We start from the raw sequence: 23,524 nt of genomic DNA on the forward strand, positions 1-23,524 counted from the left end.
TTGGCCACCTCTCCAAACGTCGCGCGTCTCCACAGAACAGGGAGGACTTTGCGTCTCTTGCGTGCTGTCGTAAATCAGCGCAATAAAGGTGTCATGGCGGACAGAAGTGACGCGACCGGAAGCGGCCCGAAAATCGAAACTTATCAGAAAGCTGTCATTTTAAAAATTAGCAGCACGCTCACCTCCTTCAGAGTAACTCTCTGTAATAATTTATCAGCGGCATTTTATTTTTGCAACCCAGTTTGATATTACTGTGAATTTATTCTGAACTGTAGTCACTGCGCATCTGCGCATGGCAGAAAGTGGCGCGCAGTTGTCGCAGACCATTATCATTGTTTTAGACTAGAAAAAGCTGCAATTTTTTTGGTTTAACGTGCCAAAGCAACATATGGACTATGAGAAACACCGTAGCGGTGGGCTTCGGATTCATTTAGACCATAGAGCTGTGTCTCTCAACGTGCACTGGCCACGCGCAGCCGCCGCGAACCGGATTAATTCCATACATAAGTCGCACCGGTGGATAAGACGCACCACCGAAAATTTCAGAAAAAAACCGCGACTTATACACCGGAAAATACGGTACGTTATAACGAGGTTTCAGTGTACGGCTTAATATTCATGTATGGATGCCGCTTGGCACCACATCACCGGGCAGGCATTCTGTGTCACATAAACGAAAATGGCTAGGAAACATGTTATGAATGTGGTAAATAAACTCACGCAATCGGTAGGAAGTTTTTTATAGTTACGCTACAAAGTTTGCCATTACTTAAAAGTGTGTTTAAAACAGTACATTTCCTTGCCCATGTGCTGCTTTCGTGTTTCAGTAAGGCCTAGCACATGTCTGCTATGTGGGTATATTGTGCTGTCACCATGGAATGCTTGCCTTGTTGAACAATAGGGCACTGTGCATGGACAGCTGAGATGTCTTACTCTGAATTTCACCTGTGCGAAATGTTTTTTGTGTGTGTGTGTGCATGCATCCGTGCTAGCGCAGTTTTTAAGCATGCCTGCTTGCTTTTTTTTTTTTTTTTTTTTCTTCTTCTTCTTCTTCTTTCAGCTGAAGATGTCCTCAAAGTGAACATCACCACAGCACTTCTGGACTTGTATCAGAAGGTGAAACAATCCTGGGCAGCAGATTTTTATCAGCTGTTTTCAGCCGAGAGGTAAGCAGATATCTTACTGAATGGCTACTGTTAACGTGTGGATTGGCTTGAATGAGCTAGCATTGGTAAAAGCAGCCACAAATTAAAACGGACTGTGCAGGCAAAGCGGTAGCAGCTAAAACCACGAATATTTTATTTAGCATTGAAGTGACTAAAAAATAACTGAGATGCACAAATTTGTGTGAAACAAACAATGATGGAACGACGGCACGGTGGAATGACAATTTATATCACCTTGAAACCCTTAGCAGTGCTGTTAGCAGTGGCACCATTCTAGAGTGGCTGCTGTAGCTGTCAGATATTTTTGTTTGTATCGGCTTGTCCTAAAGACTGCCAACTTTGGTCAGCTGTCCTCTCGAAAGCATTGTTCGCTTATTTGGGATCAAGTTGTCAAATTCTCACCCAGTGTCTTCTTCAAGGAAGGCTTTGGGATCTGAAGCAAGAGCAGAGTAATCTGCACTAGCTTATTGCTCCTTGTCACATTTGTAACACTCAGGCAACCTAAGCGAGAACCACTCATCATGGCCTCATTGCAACAGAAATGTTTCCTGTTCTGTTGAGGGCTCTTTGTTTTCTGATGCACGTGGGACGTTTGTTTCTTGCAGGAGCCTTGACAACCGAGATGCCACCATGCAAGTGGTGGACGCCCCCGTCAGGCGCCGCTCACCCTTTGTGCCTTTCGCCATCAAGAACGACCTCGGGGTAGCCTTCCGTTTCACAGCTTTTGTCTCTGCCGCATTCGGGTGAGTGTGTTTTACTGGTGCACACATAATGGCTGAGGTAGTAATAATGAGGCCACATTGCGCCATTGCCTAGTGCCATGCAGATGTGTTTTATTATTCCCTTTGTGTGCAAAAAAAAACATTTACAAAAGAAAAAAAACTTCTGTTATGGTAACCCCCTTGGGCTCAACAGAGTAGAAAGGGAACGCGGAATTATGGAACTTATACCCTGTCAAGGAATGTTGAGCTTGAAGACATTTTAAGATAGTTCTTGAATCCTCATTTTCAAATAGGGACAGGTGAGGGAGCCAATTAGGATCCTCGCTTGAAGCATTCGCCATATACATTGTGCTTTCTAAGAAAACAACCTGGTTGCAAAAAGAAAAGAAAAGAAAAGGCAAATGTGTACTTAAAGCAGGTTATGCTGGTGCTGAGGTCTATTAGTGTTTGGCATGTTCCCTTGGGAATTTTTCATGTTTATGTGGAGCGGTAGAGGGCATTTTTTGTGAACTCGCCTGCACCAGTGGGGATCAGAGTAGCAAGTTTGTGGTGGTGAGTGTTGGTGGGACATCATTTGCAGTGGCAGCAAGGAGGAGCCAGCCACCTCAAAGTTTGACTGGAAGGACGTTGAGCCAGGTCAGGTTGTGCCTTTCACCTTCCAGGGACGTGGCAAGATCAGGCATCAGGTGAGCGCACCATCTCGTCTGCCCATCCTCCTTGCAGTAACGCGTGCAACAGTTGTACCTATAAGATTGTCCTCTCTGCTTTGGTGATGTTCACTGAGCAGTTCACTGGAGTGAAAAAAATTTCGTTGTATAGACAAGAATTTTCAGCCTTGCTACGAGTGGGCACTGGCACTGGCACTGGCACTGGTAGAGTGCCAGTGCCACTCTACTTTCAACACTAGCGCACGGAGCAAGAATATATAGGAGGCGAAACTGCCCATTGCGTCATGCGTGGGCGAGCGACCAGATAATGTCACAATGAAAACCAAGGCATACTGCCAAGCTTCGTAGCTGCGACACCAAAGGAGAGGGTAGCAGCACCTTATGGACGAAATGATAGCGGCGGCAATTCATTCCGTGGCTGCACAGTGCAATGCTGAAAGCGGCGGCCGCACAGTTTCTTCAACCGCGGCAGATGCCGCAAGCTTTACCTATGACGAGCGTTTGTGACATTATGTGGCCGCGCTAGGAAGCCTGTTTCCCTCCTATCTTATTCTTGCTCCGTGACCAGGGGTAACACGGTGGGGCCATTTCCTGCAGTTTGCGTTGGGCATGATGCATGGCGCTCATGGCTATCGTGACCTGTGTTTTATGGATAAGTTAACGGAACATGTGTTTGGTGACCCAACTTATCCTTGAGTTACGAATAATCTAAGGTACTAGAGCTGCTCATTCTGACATCAGCATTCTGGAAATGCTAGACCAGCAGCCGACAGATATGAGAACATACTAAGAAGCGGTGTGCACTTGCCGTGGCGACCTTTTTATGTTAGCGTATTTTATGCATTTTGCGGAGTTCTCATTGTCCCTGTGAATTTCTGAGAGTGACTGAAACTGAGGGGCTTGCAATGGACACTTAGGTGCTCTCTCTCCCATAAACTGTGCAGGATTCCCATGAACTGCGCATGCACAAGCTGGTAGTGAAGATTGCCGGCTACAGCCAGCTGGACCCAGTGTCTGTGGAGAAAGTGGGCGTCTATTTCAAGTACGCCGTGCCAGTGGACCGTCAGGTGGGCTGCCACGCCTGAGCTCCGGCCTATTGCCACACGAAAACTTTCGACCTGTGGAGAGCTCGAAGCAGGGCTCTAGAAATGCTGCCTTCTGCGGAAAATGTTAAGGAGTACTGGCACCATTTTTTAGTGTTAATGTTATCATACAGTTCACTTCGTCTGCCCATGAGTTCACCTTGTCTCAAGTACGAACAGCCTGCATCGCATGAAACGTATTTTAATTATTGCACGTGTGGATAGACATCAAGCAAAGATCAGGAGGGGGAGGAGAGTTAATGTGCCTTGTATTAGTACTTGCTAAAACAAGGACAGAAAGAAAATCTGCATGTATCAGGGATTCTTGCCTTGTTTAGTTTGAAGAATGTCTTTTGAAACAAAAAAATAGACGAGTACTGGCATATGTATGTCCCGATGTCTATTTTCATTTTTTTCTTGCCACAGCACCGTGCCTCTGCTATGACACGTGTGGTCTTCAGTGTGACCCTCGATGGAAATGCCCGGAAGCTGATCACTGTGCGCTCGGCCCTGGTGGTCAAGAACAAGGTGGAAGTGCCCGTGGACCTGAAGCTTGAAACAGCCGGAGGTAATGAGCGGGGAAGAGGCATGGATGAAACTACGTAGCGTCCGTCCATAGTGCTTTTGCTTGTAGTTGGAAACTGCACTAACTTAAACGCCACATGTCAAGCCGTGACAGCACATCTGTAACTTATGGTCTAAGTAGTTTGTTTTGTATTTTGACGGTGTGTCTTCTAGGGTGTGCAGTCTTAACCTTTTTATGATAAGATAATTGAGTGAAATTCAGCCGGTGTGAGAAGCTGGGGCTGCGAATGGTTGTAGGGGTCAGATAGTGGGTGTGATGCGTATATTTTCTGGTATCATTTCTGGCAGCTTAGCTTGGCTGCGTTTAGCTTAATTAAGTTGTACTATTGATAAACGTGCCATCAAGCAAAGTGATACGGATGACTGAGCAGAGAATGAATCGCAACGCCTGAAAACATGTGGTGCTTTTTCCTTTTCTGTTCACCGCCTTTTTTTCCCAACCGCGCAGTGCGTCCGTACCAGATCTGCCTGCAGCCGCGGTGCATGGCGGCCGTGCCCCTGCCGTACGTGTTTGCGGACATGTGGGTGCGGCCGACCATCTCGCTGATTGCCTACTCCTCCCTGGAGTGGCAGCACTTTGCCAGCAGGCCGCAGGGCGCCAGCTACTCCATCACCTGCTGCCCCATACGCAATGACGCCGCCTTCTTCAGGTGAGGGCACGGGCCATGCCGCAATCTCCACCTCCAAAATATTTTGCGGCAGAAATCAGGAATGAATGCAGTTACTGGCATCGCCCAATCAATCGTGACCTGTCGAGAAAATTATTCGCATGCTGATGGGAGCTAGGCTGAGTATGAGGAGGATGAACTGTGCGATTGTGTAGCGAGCAAATCCATTGAAAGGACTTTAGATGGAATCACTAGACCACATGCATTATTAACCTCTCCTTCTCCTTGCTGAGCTCTGTGTGGTGGTATTTTATTTGACGATTAAGACTTCAAATGCATAAAGCGTTACGTGGCAACTAAAATGACTTTTTTTATTTACAAACCAAATCTAATCAAATTAGGAATGTTTATGTACCTAACCATCCTAACAACAAAACTGAAATCGGTTTCAGGATATCTTTTATACTTTTTGAGTTACTAGACTAATTGCTTGAAACTTGCATTAAGCATACCGTGTTTTCCGGTCTATAAGTCGCACCGCCCTCAAAATGACAGTTTTTCCAAAAAAACCGTATATAAGTCGCACTGTTGTATAAGACGCACAGGTATATAAGACGCACTTGTTAATTAGATAAACTCATAGTGAATCAGATCGTTAGAAAGTGCATCGAAAGTACATGGTTGTGGCGGCCGCCGCCTATTAACGCATCCCCCTGTAAGCAGGGCTAGACACGGACATATAACATACAAAGTCTGGACATAACTAACTTCTCAAAAATGGTTTATGGATACACACAGATGGCATGTACTTACGGACGGCATTTAGGCAAAACCATCGAAGTCTTTTTCCTCAGACTCGCTAACAAATAATTCAGTATCTTCAGTGGGAGTTCCACCGGCGCATCACTGTCGTCCTCCGACTCTTTGATGTCTTCTTCGCCAACATCCTTACCACTCGCGAACCGGAGAACTCCGGCCGTTATCAACCCGGCTACAACTGTTTTTGTAGAAATGGAGTCCCAAGAGTCGGAGACCCATTTGGCCACCTCTCCAAACGTCGCGCGTCTCTTGTGTGCTGTCGTAAATCAGCGCAATAAAAGTGTCATGGCGGATGGAAGTGAGCGACGGGAAGCGGCATGAAAATCAAAACTTATCTCCAAGCTGTCATTTTAAAAATTAGCAGCACGTTTACCTCCTTCAGAGTAACTGTCTGTAATAATTCATGAGCTGCATTTTGTTTTTGCAACCCAGTTTGAGGTTACTTTGAATTTATTCTGAACTGTAGTTACTGTGCATGGCCTAAAGTGGCGCGTGGTTGTCGCAGGCCATTATCATTCTTTTTGACTAGAAAAAGCTGCAAATTCTTTGGTGCAATGTCCCGAAGCGACATATGGGCTATGAGAAATGCCGTACCGGTGTACTTGGGATTGATTTACACCATAGAGCTGTGTCTCAGCAATTTTTTTTAACCTCCTTGGTCTCAACGTGCGCTGGCCACGCGTGGCCGCCGCGAACAAGATTTATTCCATACGTAAGTCGCACCGGTGGATAAGACGCACCAACGAAAATTTCAGAAAAAACCGCGACTTATACACCGGAAAATACGGTATTTAACTAGTTTTAAGCAAGAAATCAACAAGAGTGTCATGTCAGTGTGATCAGGAAGGACGATTCTGTACCGAGAAGCTATTAGATTATTGTATTGAAATCCTTAAGGTAGTATAAAAAATAACAAGAAACGTTTCACTTTCCTTTCAAAACCAGAAATAGTGTCATATCGCAAGGGAAATGAAACATCTCTTTTTTTCTCTATACCTTAAAAAAACAGTTATCTGATAGCTTAGCTTCTCAGCACGAAATAGACCTTCCTGATCATACTGACATAACACTCTTGTTGAGTTCTTGCCTTATTAGTAGGGGTGTGCGAATATTCGATTTTCGAATTCGAATCGAATATTTATTGCCCGAATAATTCGATTCGATTTTCGAATACCCAGCATTCGGACTTTCGAATAATTCGACGTGATGAATATTCCGAACGCTGCCAAAGTTGCGGCTAGATTAGTGTGGCCCTTACTGACCCTAAAGTCGAAAGTTTTTGGTCAAACAATTACCAGTGACCCGTTTTCGGCCAGGAAAGTTGTCTTTGAGGTTTGAAAATATCAATCCTTTTCGCCCGCAGAGACTTCATTGCCGACATGTAATTGCATAGTTCCTCGATTTTTTTGCGTCACTGGCATACACGGAAAGGAGCGACACAGCAGCCTTCAGCGTGCAGAAAACGTTCCTCACATACGGGTTTTTGTAATTAGGTGCGTTGCCGTTTTCACGTCATTGGAAACAAATATGATGCGTCCCACTCGGGACAAAGCGAACAAATTACTACGACGACGCCATTTTGTGATGGCGATGACACTGACTCTTCCCCCTTGTTAGTGGGCCGTAAAATATCGTTTTTCTATAGTTTATGAATGTTATCACACGACTGTGCAGCCGCAAAATAGCGTATAATTATGGTCTTGTTAAAGTTCTGTGATTCTGGCCTTGCTGTAACACGTACACTATCATCACCCGTCCTAGACCCTTTCCCGCCGCCTATCCGTAGCGAAGCTGACGGTCGTCGCCATGGTCGTCGCACGCCCGTGATTCTTCTTGTGTGTTACGTCCGCGTGCCGACGGTGCCGTGCTATTCAGCATGAATAGCCACAGTGAAAAAAGAAGCGCAATTTGGAAGTTTTTCGAGAAGGCAAGTCCGTCCTCCGCCATCTGCAAGAAATGCGGCTCCACGCTCAAGACGCCGGCAAGCACGACAAGCCCGCTGTTGAATCACTTGAAGAGCAAACACCACGTTCACTATTTGGAGATTCAAGATTCAGCCAAGGCAAACCAGCGACCTAAAGGCGCAGACCAACAAACCTTGCTAGGCATGACCAAGGGAAAAGGCCTCTTGTCAGAGAGTGCTAAAAAACAGACCACCATGTTCATCGCGCGCATGATCGCGAAGGACCTGCAGCCGTACGAGTTCGTCGAGAACAAAGGATTTCAAGACTTGATGAATCACCTGCAGCCCCAGTACAAGGTCCCGCACAGGACTACGTTTTCAAGAACTGTAATCCCAGAGCTGTACCAAAGCACAGTCGACTCACTCAAGGTTGAGATCGCTTCGGACATGGCGAAGTCGGTGGAGTCGATCACGTTCACCACTGACATGTGGACCTCCAGGGCCAATCAAAGTTACATCGCTTTGACATGCCACTACATGACGCCGGATTTCACCATCAAGGCATTTACTCTCGCGTGCGCTCACTTGCCAGAAAGCCACACTGCAGCGAACATAAATACCTGCTTGACCAAAATCATCGAGAACTGGTCTCTCGACTTGACCAACGTGCCTGTGTACGTGGTCACAGACAATGGCCGCAATATTCGCGCAGCCGTACGCCAAATGGATTGGACCCCTCTGCAGTGCTTGGGACACACTTTTCAGCTGGCAGTGAGGGACGCCAAAGAAGAGACGCCTGCCGTGTCTCTGCTGTGCAAGAAGGCACGAGCCATAGTGGGGCACTACAAGCATAGTGCTCAGGCAACTCGGAGGCTGAAAGATTGCCAGAAGCGCATGGAGCTGCCAGATGTAAGTCTCATTCAAGATGTGGAAACACGCTGGAACAGTGAACATGCCATGTTGAGCCGTTTGGTAGATTTGAAAGATGCCGTGTCCCTGGAAATGGCAACATCTGAAACGAGTGTGAGCTGCCTCTCACCAAGTGAATGGAATGTTGCAGCAAGCCTGGTGCAGGTCCTGCAGCCCATTGTAGACGCGACTGCAGATTTGAGTGGCCAGAAGTATGGTACCATTTCAACTGTTGTTCCTTTTCTCTATGGAACAGAGCAAATTCTAAAGGGGCACTGTGACATTGAAAATGAAGCAGGTCTGTTTAGCAGAAACTTACTAAAGAGCCTGAAGTCCCGGTTCCCCCTTTTTATGGAGCAAAAGGAACTGAAGCTCGCAACGCTGTGTGACCCAAGGTTTAAGTCTATTTTCTGCACCAAGTCTTTTGACCAGACACAGGCTGTCGAGCTGCTTGCAGCAGAAGTTGGTGTCCGATGTGCTCGGGTGGACTCTCCTTCAGAGCAGTTTGAAAGTCAGGAACTGTCCAACGCACCAACCAGTCCTAAGAAAAGCCTGCAAACAGTCTGGGAAACTGTTGAGCGGCTGGCGTCGCAAAAAAGCCCGAGAAATAACCCGAGACCCCACAGTCAGGAGGTCCAGAAGTACCTGAATGAGCCCCTGATCCCCAGGAAGAACGACCCTTTGCTATACTGGAGAGACCACGGCGCTGCACTCTACCCTGGTATTGCCAAAATTGCCTTGCGGTACCTTCCTATCCCTGCTACAGAGGTGCCTAGTGAACGCATGTTTTCTACTGCGGGGAACACAGTGACATCGCGGCGAGAGAGCCTGAAGCCAGCTCATGTGGAGCAGATTGTGTTTCTCCATGACAATTTGTAATACCTTCAACAAGACAGTTTGTAATTTCTTTAATTCTGTTTAGTGTATTTACTATTAAGAGCTCAAGGACATGTGTTTGTTAGTGTCCAACCTACTTGTTCTACCAAATAAAAGCTTTGGTATTCGATATTCGATATTTTTGTCCACTATTCGACACTATTCGATTCGAATTCGATTCGAGATCAAATTTCACTATTCGCACACCCCTACTTATTAGTTAATTACTCTTTGGGCGACCTTGTTGAGGTAATTGTGAAGATAACTCAAGTAAAGGATATATTTTTCAGCTGATTTCAATTTTGTTATTAGGATAGTAGACTACATAAATGCTCCTAATTTGATTAGATTTAACCCAAAAATAACAAAAATAGTTTTACTAGCCCCTTAAGTGTAATGCTCCTAATTTGATTAGATTTCACCCAAAAATAACGAAAATAGTTTTACTAGCCCCTTAAGTGTTTGTCACGTAAAGGTTGCGGACCCGTTAAAAAAATTTTGCTGAAGAGGAGAGGAAAGAGAAGAACCTGTTATGGCTATGCAGCCATTATTAGCAAGCTAAGGTTGCTCTCACATTCATAGCAGCAAGCCAAAGCCAAGCTTTTAGCTTAACTGTTTGCACACAATATCACACTAGGGGCCTAGCCAGAGGTTTAAGGGTTCGAACCCCCTCCGATTTTGTTTCCGGGCAGCGTGTAAGCGAGGCTTAGAGTTCCTTTTGGCAAAACTCCTCCCTTCCGATAACCCATAACCCCCTCCGAAAAAAATTTGTGGCTATGGCTGATGAGTAGGGCACAGAAGTCCAGCTACAGCCAGGGAGTCCTGCACTGAGGACACCCCTCACTTGTCCGGAGGGACCGCAGTCACAACGGATGGTATAAATAGAGTTTCTCCTACTCATGTCTGGCGTATGAGGCTTTGTATGCTTTCAAGCATGTTGAGCCAACACTTCATGCTTCTGGCCGCGTGATATCAGTTTCTTGAGAATGTGTTCTTGCTTACGGAGCGTAGTGAAGGAGCTGCCGGTGTCCAGGAACAAACATAGATAGCTTCTAGCCAAGGCACTGTGCTTGAGTAGGGTACGCCTCAACGTTTTCCATTTTGCATTTTTTCTCATGTGCGACTTCCAGGACTGTTTGTTTGCAAAAAGCTGGTGGAGCTGGAGCAGCTTACTTTCTCTCTCCCCCTCCCCGGTGCAGGTTCTCGGTGGACGTGAAGCGCGAGAAGTACCCGGACAGCAAGAGTGTGTCAGCCAGCGTGCCAGGCCACACCATCAGCTTGCTGCCGCCGCTCAGCATCCAGAACCTGCTGCCTTACGAGCTGGCCTACGTGGTCAACGAGGGCCAGTGCAAGGGCATCATCCCGCCGCACAAGAACCACCTGCTGCACGAGGTGGGCTCCCAGGGCACACCTGCTGCCGGGGTGATGCAGTGTGGACTGCTTATAACGCATGTCGCGGGAACTGCGACAACCCGTACTATAAGCAGTACCACACTATAAACAAAACAGGTCCGAATCCAATGATATCACAACCTGCCTTTTAGTCATTCTTCATCATCACTCAACCAAACACCACTAAGAAGGGCCGCAGCTTTCAACTTCGGAAAAATGACCAAAACCATTTTTTTTTTTAAGCCACATATTCTGCTTCTATGTTTCCTGTTCTGTGTTGGCAAAGTTTTTCCGCTGAAAAGCGTTGCAAAGTGGCATAAAAAAATACTTTTGCCATGCGCGGTGACAAAAATATCACCGCAAAATGACAAAAAAAATGGCAGTTTTCGGAGCTCTGTATCTCCGCAATGGTGCCACCGGGTGCGGCCATTTTGATATTGTTAGATCGGCCGAGCAATCATCTTTCCATTTCCGCTCGTCTCCTTTATCTTCGTTCATTCACAAGCGCACAAATGGGAGTAAAAAAATGATGCACAAACGAAGCTAAAAATAGATGCTGAAGCGCTATTGGCCCTCCGGTCGGGGCGCGCTAAAACAACCCTCTTGATTGGGTGTCGCTGCGGCAATGCAAGATGGCGGCCACCTAAACTGCGTAGTGCGCATTGCTGAGTTCATTTTCGCTGCTTCGCTCGGCCAAGTTTCTGTTCAGTATGTGGTATTCATCATGGACGTTATCACGATGGGAATGCCTGAGATCATGAGCCAGATTACGGGAAGTTGTGTGGCTCGAAAGGGGGAGGTCATCGAACGCTTCATGGTGCGCGTGTCTCTATTGTCGCCAGACCCTGGAGGGGGACACGCAGTGTGCGCGCTTGTGAGGTTTACAAAGTGAACTTTTAGTCGGATTTGCGATGTTTACACGCTTAGTTATTGCTATGTTTGACAGTGGGCTCACTAGCCTTTGGAAAGAAACGGTCGATGCGTCAAACGCTGCGGTGCGCACGTCATAACCGACGCGCATTGGAGCATCACATGTCTGCGCAACCGGTTACTATTGAATGCCAGTAGTCGTAATTAATGCCTGCGACGTTAAATTTAATTCTAAAAGCGACGTGACCAGCCATATCAGGGATAATCAAAGTACGATATGTTGCAGAAAACGTGCGCTGTGATGCGTGCGAGCCATATCGCCTTTCTTGCGCAACGTTTCCCATGCACCTCTAATAATCATGAAAACAGGTTTGAGTTAGGAATATAGGAGTAAAAATATGTTCTCTGCATTAGAAGTGTACCTTACTGTCGCAGCATTTAACATTGAATTTTTTTAGGGAAATTATTAATACCGATGCATACATCTATGTCTTAGGGCATACTGGCTGTGCTGCAAGAAATATTGGATGCCTTGAATGTCAAAAGTACTGAAAAAATGTGCATGCATTGAAGTTGGAGTTATGCAGAATATTATTCCAGGCTTCAAAGTAGCTCATTCGCATCCTTGTGATATGTAAACTTTTGGAAATGAACACCTGCACGTATGAGTACTAAATTGCTGCTCCAGGCAAGGTTATAAAACATAAAAGAAGCCGAAAGTCTGTTTTCAAATTTAAGTAAAAAAAAAAGAGCACTTCACTTGTTGCCATGGTGACAACGCTGCAAAGGGAATGTGTCCAGTGCAATACAGCCAATCAGCTAACTTATTTTGCATTGAAAGCCATCTCCCCCTCCGTTTGGCCTGCAAACTGGGCTATGTACTCTGTGATTCACAGAGGAGCTGAAAATGGTGTTTTGTGGAAAGATAAAGGCTGTAAAAGGCACTCCAATTTCAAGGCAAGGCCTTCCAGAGGCCCAATGTTCAAAAGGACACGAAAGGCTACAATCCTGATGACTTTCGATAAGTGAAACTATGTTGCAACTTCGGAAGCCATTTCCTCAAAACAGTTTCTTTTTTTCCACCTGTCACTTGTTCCAGGGATTTCTTAGTGACCGCTGGGTCTGCCGTATTTACTCGCATAATGAACCCACTTTTTTTTCCAGAAAATTCGGCATGAATTCGGGGGGAAGGTTCATTATGCGGGAAAAAATTGCAACAGATTTTTTGAGAGTTGAAATTCCACACAATAAAGTTGCTAAGATAAGCGCGTCAGAGCCTAACCATTTTCGTAAAAACACCTGGGGGGGGGGGTTATGTAATGGAATTTCTTTTTTATTCTGAGCATGCCAGTGGCCCCCTACTCGCCATGAAGCTGTCCTCCTCACTAAGTCGCTTGCGGCTTCACATTCGTAGCCGGTCCACAGCGCACCGTCTTCCATGCTGTCAAGGCACTCCAAAACTTATTTTCTCACACCCAGAAACTTCCTTTTTTTGGGCCCACGAAACACACAGCGATCCTTGCTCACCGACCAAAAACCTTGTTTTCTCCTGTAGCGTACATGCAGTGGGTCAACACTGAAGTGCCGCCCAGCTGCGCGGTTTCCATGTGCATCAACGCATGCTCCACCACCTTCAGTTTAAAAGCACGTGGGCAAACTGGACCGCGCCGAGGGAATTTTGTGGCGAAAAGCGGAGGGTTTCGATAACGTAACGCGAGCAGCAACTGTTTTGAATGTGGCGCGCTTCTATCACCTGCCCCCCCCCCCCCCCCCCCCCCCCCCCCGGCCTTTTTTTTTTTTTTTTTTTTTTTTTTTTGCCAGTCGATTATAGTCACGTGATTGTACTGTCGGTCACCGAATGTCAGAAGCTACTTCTTAGAGTGAAAAATTTCAAACAAAAAGCTCATTTGAACGCCTGGAATAACAAATAAAATGAACTTTGTAGTGAAATAAAGTAAAAGTACAATAAAATGAAGTAGTTGTTGCTTGCCCCCAGCAGCCACCAGTGCAGCAGTGGAACGAGAAAAAGCACTGAAAGATGTGCCACGCCCTAGTCGCGCATCCTTGGAGTGCGCTGACCTGAATAGATTACGTCACCTCAATAATCAGCAAGTAGCATGAATCGCATTTTTAAAGCGTTTTAACCCTGCCCCGAAATATTATCATGAACTTATTATTACTACCACCGCTCCACCTTGCCTGAGTTTCGCTGAAACTCGGGCCTTCTGGAATAGCACCCATGCTCTTCATTTCTTCTGTTTTTTCCACATCAGTCTGCTGCACGGTTTTATACTTTGTGTTTGTGTGTTGAGGGATCTGCGTTTCTTAGCGCCTAGAAGAACGAATTCCACAGGGAGGAAAAAAGCCGGGCTTATGCCGAAGAGGCAACGTGATAAGAATGCAAGCCGAATTTTTTTTCCGGCCCGCCTAGTGTTCGTGATGCTGAAGACGGTTGCTCATCAGCACAAGATACAGGTAGCGGAAACCTTCAGCGTCGCAGCTCGGCTCGCTACCTCCCGATGTTCGAAGGAGAAGGGTGGTTGTGTTGTTTGTCTGCACAAGGTTGTAATTGCAACAACTTACCACTCAGGGGTGATGGGTATCTTCAAAGCTGTGCCGACGGTAAGGGCAGCTGTGGTTATCATGCAAGTCCAGACAGAAAGCTAAAAGGGTGCATTTTTTTGTTGTGGTTGTCTGTTTCTTATGGCGAATTCCATTGGGAGAGCAGGGGCACTCAAAAGCACTCTGAAAGTGCTCTCTCCTCAGCAGGCGTGTTCCAGTGGTCGAACAGGAGTAGGAGCACTGTCATCCAATGGTAGAGCGAGGTCACTTTCGCTGCTCCGAGAGCAGTCGGGAGCAGTTCGATCTGCTCCCGCTTGAAAAGCGGAGTGAGCACAGTACGAAGGAAGTCGCATGACCTTTAAAGTCATATCCTCCCCTTTTTTATGTTTCTGTTTTTTTCTTCTTGCGAATTGTCACGGCTCAGCGAGCGCGGGCCGGAGAGCACGGCGGTATCCATGGTGCATTTGCAACTTTGCGGAATGTAGTGCTTCCTACCGCCACACGTGCTTTGCCCGGCTTTGCTCACACATGCTTTTCCGCAGAGATTGCTTACGTGGAGCGAACTTTCACGACGAAGTTCCCGCGGCGAGAAATCTCCCGCGGCAGGACGCCGTATGTTCTTCGGGCTGAGCCACATGGAGCGACGACACAGCGCGCGCCGCTGCTGGGTTGCTCTCACTCAGTGACCTCCATGCCCAGAATCAACGGTGCCGTTCAGTAAACATGAAGGAGCTTCCAACTTCGGTTATACGTAATTTAACGATTCTGCGTGTGGAAGCGCGTTTCTTCCACTGAAATATTTGTTCTCAGTTCTCAAAAACGCTAGAGACAGAAGGAAAAAAAAAAAAGAAAAATGAACGGCGCCGGGGAGATTAGAACAAGCGACTCCAATAACAAGCCGGCATTTTAACCTCTACTTTACCCCGAGAGATGGCGCGTATGTGCAAAATACTTGTTTTTGTCGTATTTGAGATGCCCTCGTAATGATACCGCCTGTTCCTCACTCGCCGATCTTGCAGACGGGCCTCATATTGCTACTACTGCAAGTAATGTAGCCGGATCGCCCTTATTTAACCTGATAAATGCTAAGGTGCATGCCCATTTCGGCAGGCCACGACAGTCGGGTCAGAACCGTGCTTTCCCTCGCCGTTTTTTCCTCTCCCACCTGCTCTCCGGGTGCGTGCCGCGTTCCAATGGCAGGTGCAGTGGTCCTGATCCCGCGTGCTTCCAAGTGCTCTCTCCCCTACTCCTCACTGCACGACGCCACTGCTCCTGTTCTCTCAATGGAATTCGCCATTAGTTAGAGGAGATAAGGGAGCGCACTGAATCGGATGGCTGAATCCATTTTTTTTGTTTGTTTGGACCCTAAAATGGTGCCCCAGCTACGGCGGTCGATCAGCGAACCCATCAAAAATCGCACTATAAACGGTATTGTGCTTCGGGCAACTGCGTTGTGCTGATGCATTGAGTTCTACAGGAGGCAAACCGGTGGCCACAAAAACCTTCAGTATATCCAGTTCCACGCTATACGCGGTTACGATATAAATGGTCTACACTGTACATGCAGGTCTGCTATGTTAAATGGTGATTGGAACAGAGTGACAAAGGACGCAACGCAAGGTATGAAGCACAGTGTGCCTTGCACCTTGTATGTTGTGTCCCTTTTTTTTGTTTGTTTGTTTTTGTGTTCTGGTCACCGTTCAGGTCAGTAGATCATAATGTTGACGCTCGTTTTGTAACATGCAGTCAGCACTTTAGAATAATACACCACGTGCCACAAGACTTTACCTTGTATGTCAGTTTAGAAAGACAACAGCAGATCTGTCAGTCTTTCATTTCTGTACGTAATAAGGGAAAGTGGTAACTGCGCGCACATGGGCAAAGTGTTCTTCTGGACTGTTGCGCCACCTTTAGGGGCGCTGGAGTTTCTGCTTACGTTGACGTGGTGCACGCCCGTGAAGCGTTGCCTATGTGGCGATCATCGTCGTATGAACAAAATAGTCATTTCACAGGTCGTGTTGCTACCCCTGACCCCTCTCCTGTGTACAACAGGTGAACACGGACCAGTACGTGATTGTGGGCTTCTCCCTGGAGAACTTCCGCCAGTGCACGAGCCTGGTGATTCCCCCGGGCTCGAGCAGCTTCTCCACGCGGCTGGAGACGCACGACACTGAGGGACGGCCTCTGGTGCTGCACGCCCGCGTCTCCGTCCTCCGCGGAAGGGCACTCAAGGTGCGCAGCGACGAGGCCTCCTCTCCCGCTCGTGTCTCGCTTTTAAAAGGACGCAAAGGTGGTTTCGTGTGCAAAAAAATTAAAAAATACTGGTGGGCAACCACCACTCTGGGGGGCTGCAACCTCCAGCGTCGGCAGAAGGGTCACATTTGATACAGATTGACTTGACCGTTTCTTTTGGGCTGATCTCTTTGAGGACACATTCCATCTCACCCACCACGGACTGTTCACAGATGCTCTTTCCTTTTTTTCCACATACAATAGGTCGACCACGAATATAGGTCGACCCCCTAAAAATTGAAGTCGCCGAAAAAAAATTAAAAATATTCGATTATAGGTCGACCCATATTTTTAGGAGAAAACTGGAGGAAACTTGTTAAAACTCACATTTATTTACAACGTGGTCGCTTAAACCTCACTGGTCAGAGCCACACGCTGCGTCGTCGTCGGAAATTCCAGAAATGTCATCATCGTCGGATGCTTCGCTGGCGTCCTCCGCATCCCAGACGGCGTCGTCCTCGGTGCCGTCGAGGGCGTTGGAGATGTAGCACTTTTTGAATGTGGCTCGGATGATGTCTGCAGGCAGGTCCTCCCATGCGTTCTTAACCCAAGCCGCCACTTCGCTCAGCGGAACCTTCTTTCGGCGTCCCGTCGGGGTCTTGGCGGCGTCGTCCCTCGCCAGCCACTCCTTGTAGGACACAGCGACGTGGGCCTTAACTCTTTCGCTACCGCGCCTATCAAAATCGATCAATTTGATCGATACTTTTGGGAGCGCCTTTTCATAGCGTTCCAGGCGTTTCTCGAACAAGTAAAGCTGTTCGGAGTTAGATCAGAAAATGGCCTTTCAAAATCAGTTTTGTTTTCATTTTTGCAACGGAAACGTGATTTTTGACACGCTTTTGAATCACCTGGTTGTGGAAAAGGGCCGTGGTCATCGCGCCTCAAGGCTGCCAACGAAGAATGCGTGCAACTCGTAATTACTCTGCACCAGCGCTTGTTTTTTGCTATCAGGGCGTGAATGGGGAACTAGCAAACGATCTTCAATCGTCAGGTTCACGCTCTGACAGTAATAATCCCAGAAATCGGCTGAAAATGTCAAGCAGTGCCTGGTTGCAAAGCTACTTTATGATTTTAGGCAGTTTTATTGCCTTTGCGCAAGTTGTCCCAAGTACTCTGGTAGTTCTACTTACCCCAGGACCATTCCCAAACAGTTTACAACAGTTTCGGTTTCGTTTCTGCATCGCGAAATTCATATTTAGCGCAACTACGCAGTTACCCAACTTCAAGGCTAACTGCCATGGCGCCTGAAGCGTCCGCGACTGATCCTCGAACAAAGCACGCCGCTCCTCATTTCCCCCACCCTAACCCGATTTCTGCGATAAGAACTTCAGATGCAAGTCAAAAGGTCACACCCAGTCGCCAGATATCTGTTCCGCCGAGGACAGCGCTTCAAACCGGCCTTACACTGCCAGCTGTTCGCCTTCCAGTTTCGTTTTCATGCGAGGGTATATCCGGGTGTCTAATGTTGCTGCTTAGTTGAACTGTCTATTCGGACGGAGTCTCGGATAAGTTTTTGTACTGTTTTATTTGAAAAATGTTAGGTGACGCTGCAATAGAGGAGGCTCGTTGTGCTGATCTTTTTTAGCGCGCGACTGCTACTCGGCCAAAGATCGCAGGGGACGATTCTAGCTCATCGTACCTCATTTTTGCGAGCAAGGCTACAATTGCGAGTAAGAAGATGATAATAAAGCTCAGCTTTATGTTTTGAGAGATAACTGACCGTGAACGACAACAAACATCAGTCACGGCGTTCCGTTTTCAACTTCATGCATGTTTTTTTCTGCATCGCGTGCTTGTCCCAAATATTGTGCTCGCAATAAATGCAAAGTCAGCCATTGACAAGATGTTTTTACGTTATGTGGGGGCAAATTGGTGCCTCTGATAACGTCAAACCGCCAGATTTATTCCAAGGAACCACCCAAAATTGCACAGTTTGAATTAGAGGTTGGGCTTCACCGCATGACACGAGCACCGTGCGTGCTAACATTTTTTTTTTATATCTGAAAAACTGTTCCGCGCAAGTCGACATTTTTTTTAGGGTGTGTTTTTGAAATGTTTCCCTGCAAAATGTATACTATTCTAATTTTTTTCTACTACCGGTGGTTTGATATACACAACTCCTTTTTTATCATTTTTTTCGACAACTTGACAAAACTTTTGATTTTGATATTTTTTTTCACAACTATGATATATGAAAACCTTTAAAAAACTGGTGTTATTGGAAAGGCCGTTAAATATTCTGCATTTTGTGCTCCTGCAATTAGTGCCTAAATAATTTTTTAGCAGAAAAAAAAAATGTTTTCTTGGACCCCCCAAAATTGGTCAATTTTCTGCGGTAGCGAAAGAGTTAAAGGGCTTGTTGACACTCACGTCCAAGGGATGAAGTTGTGAAGTCATTCCGCCAGGTATGATGACCAGGTCCGTAGCAGCCTCCAGGACAGCCTCCTTTACTCCCGGGCAAATGTGGCCTCTGAAAGAGTCGAGGACCAGCATGTTTTGGAGCTTCAAGTTTGCTCCCGGTCGCCTAGTCCACACCATCCGGAACCACTCCTTGACCATTTCCTCGTTCATGAATCCCTTTTCAATTGCGCAGATGATAACTTTCGCCGGGAACACTTCGCCCTTCGGTATGGTCTTCGGGCGAAACACAATGTACGGCGGCAACTTACAGCCATCAGCAGTGCAGCACAGCATCACTGTGAAGCGCGTGTGCTCATTGCCTGTCGTTAACAGGCGCACGTCCTTCGCTCCTTTCGCTGTGACGGTCGTGCGGCTTGGCATATCGAAATACACGGAAGTTTGGTCTGCATTCCCAATCTGGCCCAGAAGGTAGTTGTGCTCCTGCCTGAGCTTGATCACGTAGCGCTGGAATGCCACCAGCCGCTCTTCGTACTCCGCTGGAAGACGTTGACAGATGGTCGTTCTGCGGCGAAGGGAGAGTTCATTGCGGCGCATGAATTTCTGCACCCACCCCCGACTGGCTTTGAAGGCTGAACGGCCAATCCCGCCTCGCAGCGCCAACTGCCGAGCCTTCGTTTGAATATCTTCAAAGGACACATGGAGTCCTTTAGCACGCTCCTCTTCCACGTAAACCCGGAGTTCTTTCTCGAGAGCATCGTGCCTCCCGGTTGTAGGGCCACGGAACGCACGACGCAGTCCACTGCACGCAAAAAGTTCGTCCCGCTGTTTCCGCTATCCCCTGATCAGCTTTTCACTAACGCCGAACTCTCGCTGAGTGACGCAGTTGTTCGAGTTCTCGGCACACAGGATCACCCGCCGCTTAAAGTCTGCAGTATAACTCATGCGACGTGACATCGTGAAATGTGCATGTGCAAAACGTCGTGTGCGGAAATCAAAAGGAAGCTGACGCAAAGAAAGCGCATGAAACGGAGAACGGGGAGATAGTAGAGACATGGAGCGATGCCGCCAACGCCGTTCCGTTCACGAGATGGCTACGCTAGGTGGCGAAAGTCACCACCACTTCACACTAGCCGCTACCACGGCTCCGACGACACCAAGCCTAGCCAATCTGGCCTTCTAGTCAGTAAGTCAGCTCGCTCGGCCAGCTCGGCTCCGGTCGCAGATAACGTGCGATGGCCGGCAGTGACCGTGGCTGGTTTTCTTACGCTGATTGTTTCGTTATTTTTCCTTCTTTTATTTGCTTGCCTGTCTTTTTTTATAGATGCTCCGTGCTGCCGCCTCTAATTGAGGAGCGCCGGGCGCGACGGAGAAACTGAGCGCTCGGTGCGCTCGCCAACTTTGGTCACGACTATAGGTCGAGGTTTTTCGGTCACGATTATAGGTCGACCCTCACTTTTTAAGCACATTTTCGGAAAAAAAAGGTCGACCTATATTCGAATAAATACGGTATATCGACTACACCATACATCACTTATGCAGCAATTTGAGCACTGACGGTTGACAGTTCAAGGGAAAAAAAAGAAAAAAACCTATCGCTCGCTTAGTTGCCCTGCAATTTTTTTTAGTTTAAATTATTGGGGTGTCAGGCTAAATAACTGCAGGGTTAGCAAGCATACTCGTGTAGTTCATCCACAACATAGGAGTAATGCCACATTTGTGAGAAGGTTAAGCCTGTTATTTGCTGTGTGCTTCATGAGGCATCGTCTATGGGTTCGACCCTAAGCTGTTACCTCATCCAGATGAAGCATTCAAATTTAGCTCTAGGTTACCCAGAGGGAAGGGGGGGGGGGGGGGGGGGGGGGTGCTAAAGTTGTATAAATGTAAAAGTTGCTGTACTTTCATTTTTAACAGAGCAAGATAATTTGCTCACGATTTCTGACGTCACAGTGTGCATGCTCTTCTGGATGGCACTTGTCAAATGGGGCTCGTTGCAGTTTTATACAACAGAAACTGCCTTGTGGAGCACTTCAAGCTGGATGTCACCTGATACCCAAAATGTGTAATTCTGTAGCAAACAAAATTTTTTTCTGTTAAATGTTAAGCTGTGTGTTACTGCAAGTAGACGTGGTTTTAAAGGATCAGAAGATGGAAAAAGAGATAGGAAAACTGAAATGTAAGCTTTCACTTGAAACATGAGCTACTTTGATGCTACGTGCAATACCGTTTTGTTATGCTTGATTTTGCTTCATTCAAGCTCTTTGTTCTGGCTGTGCATTTTTATTTTATCGTTGCTGTCGTGTGACCACAGGTGTACGTGTCCGTGCCTTTCTGGATCATCAACCGGTCGGGCCTGCCGCTCATCTTCAAGCAAGAAGGGACCAGCTCGGAGTCTGCGGGCCAGTTCCGGGAACACGAGCAGGCACGCAGTGTGGCCCCTCTGCTGTTCTCCTTCTCCGATACCGAAGCTTCGATGATGTGAGTGGGACGTCATCTCAGTAATGGGAAGGCTTTTAATGCGTAGCATTCTTTGCTGAGTACCCCCACAGCCAGGACTGTGTAACGCCCTGCATATCCACAAAAATGCATATATCGAGGGAATTCAACCTGTAATCGATGTAACAGTGTAAATTAACATAATAGTGTAAATGAAGAAAAGTGTAAATGAAGATAATCCTCCCTTCCTCCACTTGGGCCACTGAGTTGGGCAATGATGGCCGCCTTATCTTGTAGCGATAAAAACTTCCGCTTTTAGGCTGGTGGAGGCATTTTATTGAGAGCAAACATGCCGATCACTGCACACACAGCACACGCAACGAACGCACACGTGCTGTTCTGCAGTAGCCGGCTAGCATAGCCCAAGCCAAAGCCGTGAGTAATTATGTGTCGCCCCCTGTTGCTGTCGCTGCTAGGCTGCCTCCACAGCCACCTGCTGCCCGGTCTTTCTTTTTCTTTTTCTTTTTTTTCTCTAAACAGTAATGGTGGTCATGCAAGCGTGCTGTAGCAGAAGGTTACGCACTTTGGGTCTGAAAAATATGTATTGGAGCATTTTTTTGGAGACTGTTAGCCTCAAATGGATAAATAAACAGTGAGTTTCGTTAGATAGATAGACAGCGAGTTTCGTTAACACGGGATCGCTTTCCAAAAACGTTTCAATGCTGCGAGATGTGGGCTTCTGTTGATGTTTGCTGGAGATCCGAAAATATTTTGTTGCCACGGGAATTCCATACTCGAGGGATTTAGTTATCGCAGGGTTTGTCTGTAATTGCATGTTTAGATTGGGTTGGATTGAATTTGGATTGTAGCGTTGGATTGAATTTGGATTGTAGCATTGATGGGCATCCCTGGTGAGCTCGCATGGACTTCAAGAATAGTGAGGAAATATGCTCTGCCTCTCACGGATGTTTTTTTTACGAAAGGAAAGAATATTGCCGCAGACTATACCTTCCGGTTTGTTTATTTGTGTGCTTTGTTGCCAACGTTCGGCAGTGCAGAGCTGTCTTGAAGGGAAGTGCGCGCTTCTGTCTTTTTTTTTGTATGCCACAGAGGCTATCTGATGATTTGGTAGGAAGAGTGTATCGCCTGTCATCAGTAGAAGTGAATTTTAGTCTTCGACCGCCAGTGTTCTAGATCTGATTCGACAGTTCTCGAAGGGTTAACACCGAAGCATAAATACTTGCGAGGCAAATACCGCGGCATTAGATTCACCGACGCCAGTCCGCACACATCACTTCGTTGATGGCCTCTACGTCACTTGTATTTTCTTTGAAGTTTTTGCGGAGCACGAGTTCGCTCCAATAAATGTTTGTTTCTTAAAGAAAACCAGCCTCGTCCTCGAGTACATGACAGTATTTATCATAAACTGTTGGTATGTTTCACACTGAAATTTGGCCCAAGTGTTTTATTTTGTTGTTTACTTTATATGACCGATGCTTGACAACGTTGCCCACTTTGTTTGTTTGTGAAAAAATATAAAGAAGGGGTACTGCACTTACTTGTATTTAATGTAGCCATAGATATTACGAAATGGGCAGGCACTTTTTAAAGACTTTTTTTTACTTACCTGTTATCAATAGAAAGAAAGTTTGCTCTAAAGGCAAGGCTGGTAGACCAAAAAAACAAGTAGAATGGATAAGCATCCTTATGAAGAAATGCAGGCTGCTCCAGATGCCCAGTAAGCGGAGGTGTGAAGATAGGCAATGGTTAGACGTGCTAGTGACCGGTTGTCACAAAATCTTGTAGTGTTCCAAGGAAGAACCTATCCTTCACTGACTACCAGTGGTAGAGGGAACAACTCTTGCGAAAACACAAAAAACAAAAAATGAAAATGCTAGATAGAGTACAAATAACTTTGAATGTGCACATGTGGCTACTTTTTCATGTTTGAAAGGGAAATAACTAAGAATCTACAACCCCGAACACAGCTGTAGAGAATTAAGGACAGTCTGTTTGTGGTAGCCTACTATTAATGGCCCTAAACAAGTACCACATTTGCACAATTGTAACGCGCACTCATTCTTGCTAAAATTAGCCTTCGAATTTCTGTGCGTGTTGTAATCGGGCTCAAAGCTGAAATCGGCTTCTAAGCAGCATTGCTGTTGACACGGACTCCTCCCAAAATCCAGTTCTAAATCTGCGTGGTAGGATACTTTTTTTTTTTTTTTTTTTTTTTCGAATTTGTGAACATAGACTTACCTGCACGTTACAATGGG

General features: G+C 46.7%; 1 protein-coding gene across 2 annotated transcripts in view; it reads left to right on the forward strand.

Annotated features, from left to right (window-relative positions):
- Positions 1-23,524, forward strand: part of Vps13d (vacuolar protein sorting 13D) — a 129,355-nt gene that overhangs the window by 73,672 nt on the left and 32,159 nt on the right. For both annotated transcript variants that reach the window (XM_077676610.1, XM_077676611.1), the window contains exons 53-61: positions 1,061-1,166; positions 1,772-1,909; positions 2,469-2,574; positions 3,501-3,623; positions 4,065-4,206; positions 4,672-4,873; positions 10,538-10,730; positions 16,215-16,394; positions 21,124-21,290. In XM_077676610.1, the coding sequence (XP_077532736.1) occupies positions 1,061-1,166; positions 1,772-1,909; positions 2,469-2,574; positions 3,501-3,623; positions 4,065-4,206; positions 4,672-4,873; positions 10,538-10,730; positions 16,215-16,394; positions 21,124-21,290 (1,357 nt within the window). The remainder of the gene's footprint in view (positions 1-1,060; positions 1,167-1,771; positions 1,910-2,468; positions 2,575-3,500; positions 3,624-4,064; positions 4,207-4,671; positions 4,874-10,537; positions 10,731-16,214; positions 16,395-21,123; positions 21,291-23,524) is intronic.

Source organism: Haemaphysalis longicornis, unplaced genomic scaffold (assembly GCF_048455015.1).
Source record: "Haemaphysalis longicornis isolate Haplotype H1 unplaced genomic scaffold, Haemaphysalis longicornis Haplotype H1 scaffold_7, whole genome shotgun sequence".
In the NCBI taxonomy this organism is placed as follows: Eukaryota; Metazoa; Arthropoda; class Arachnida; order Ixodida; family Ixodidae; genus Haemaphysalis; species Haemaphysalis longicornis.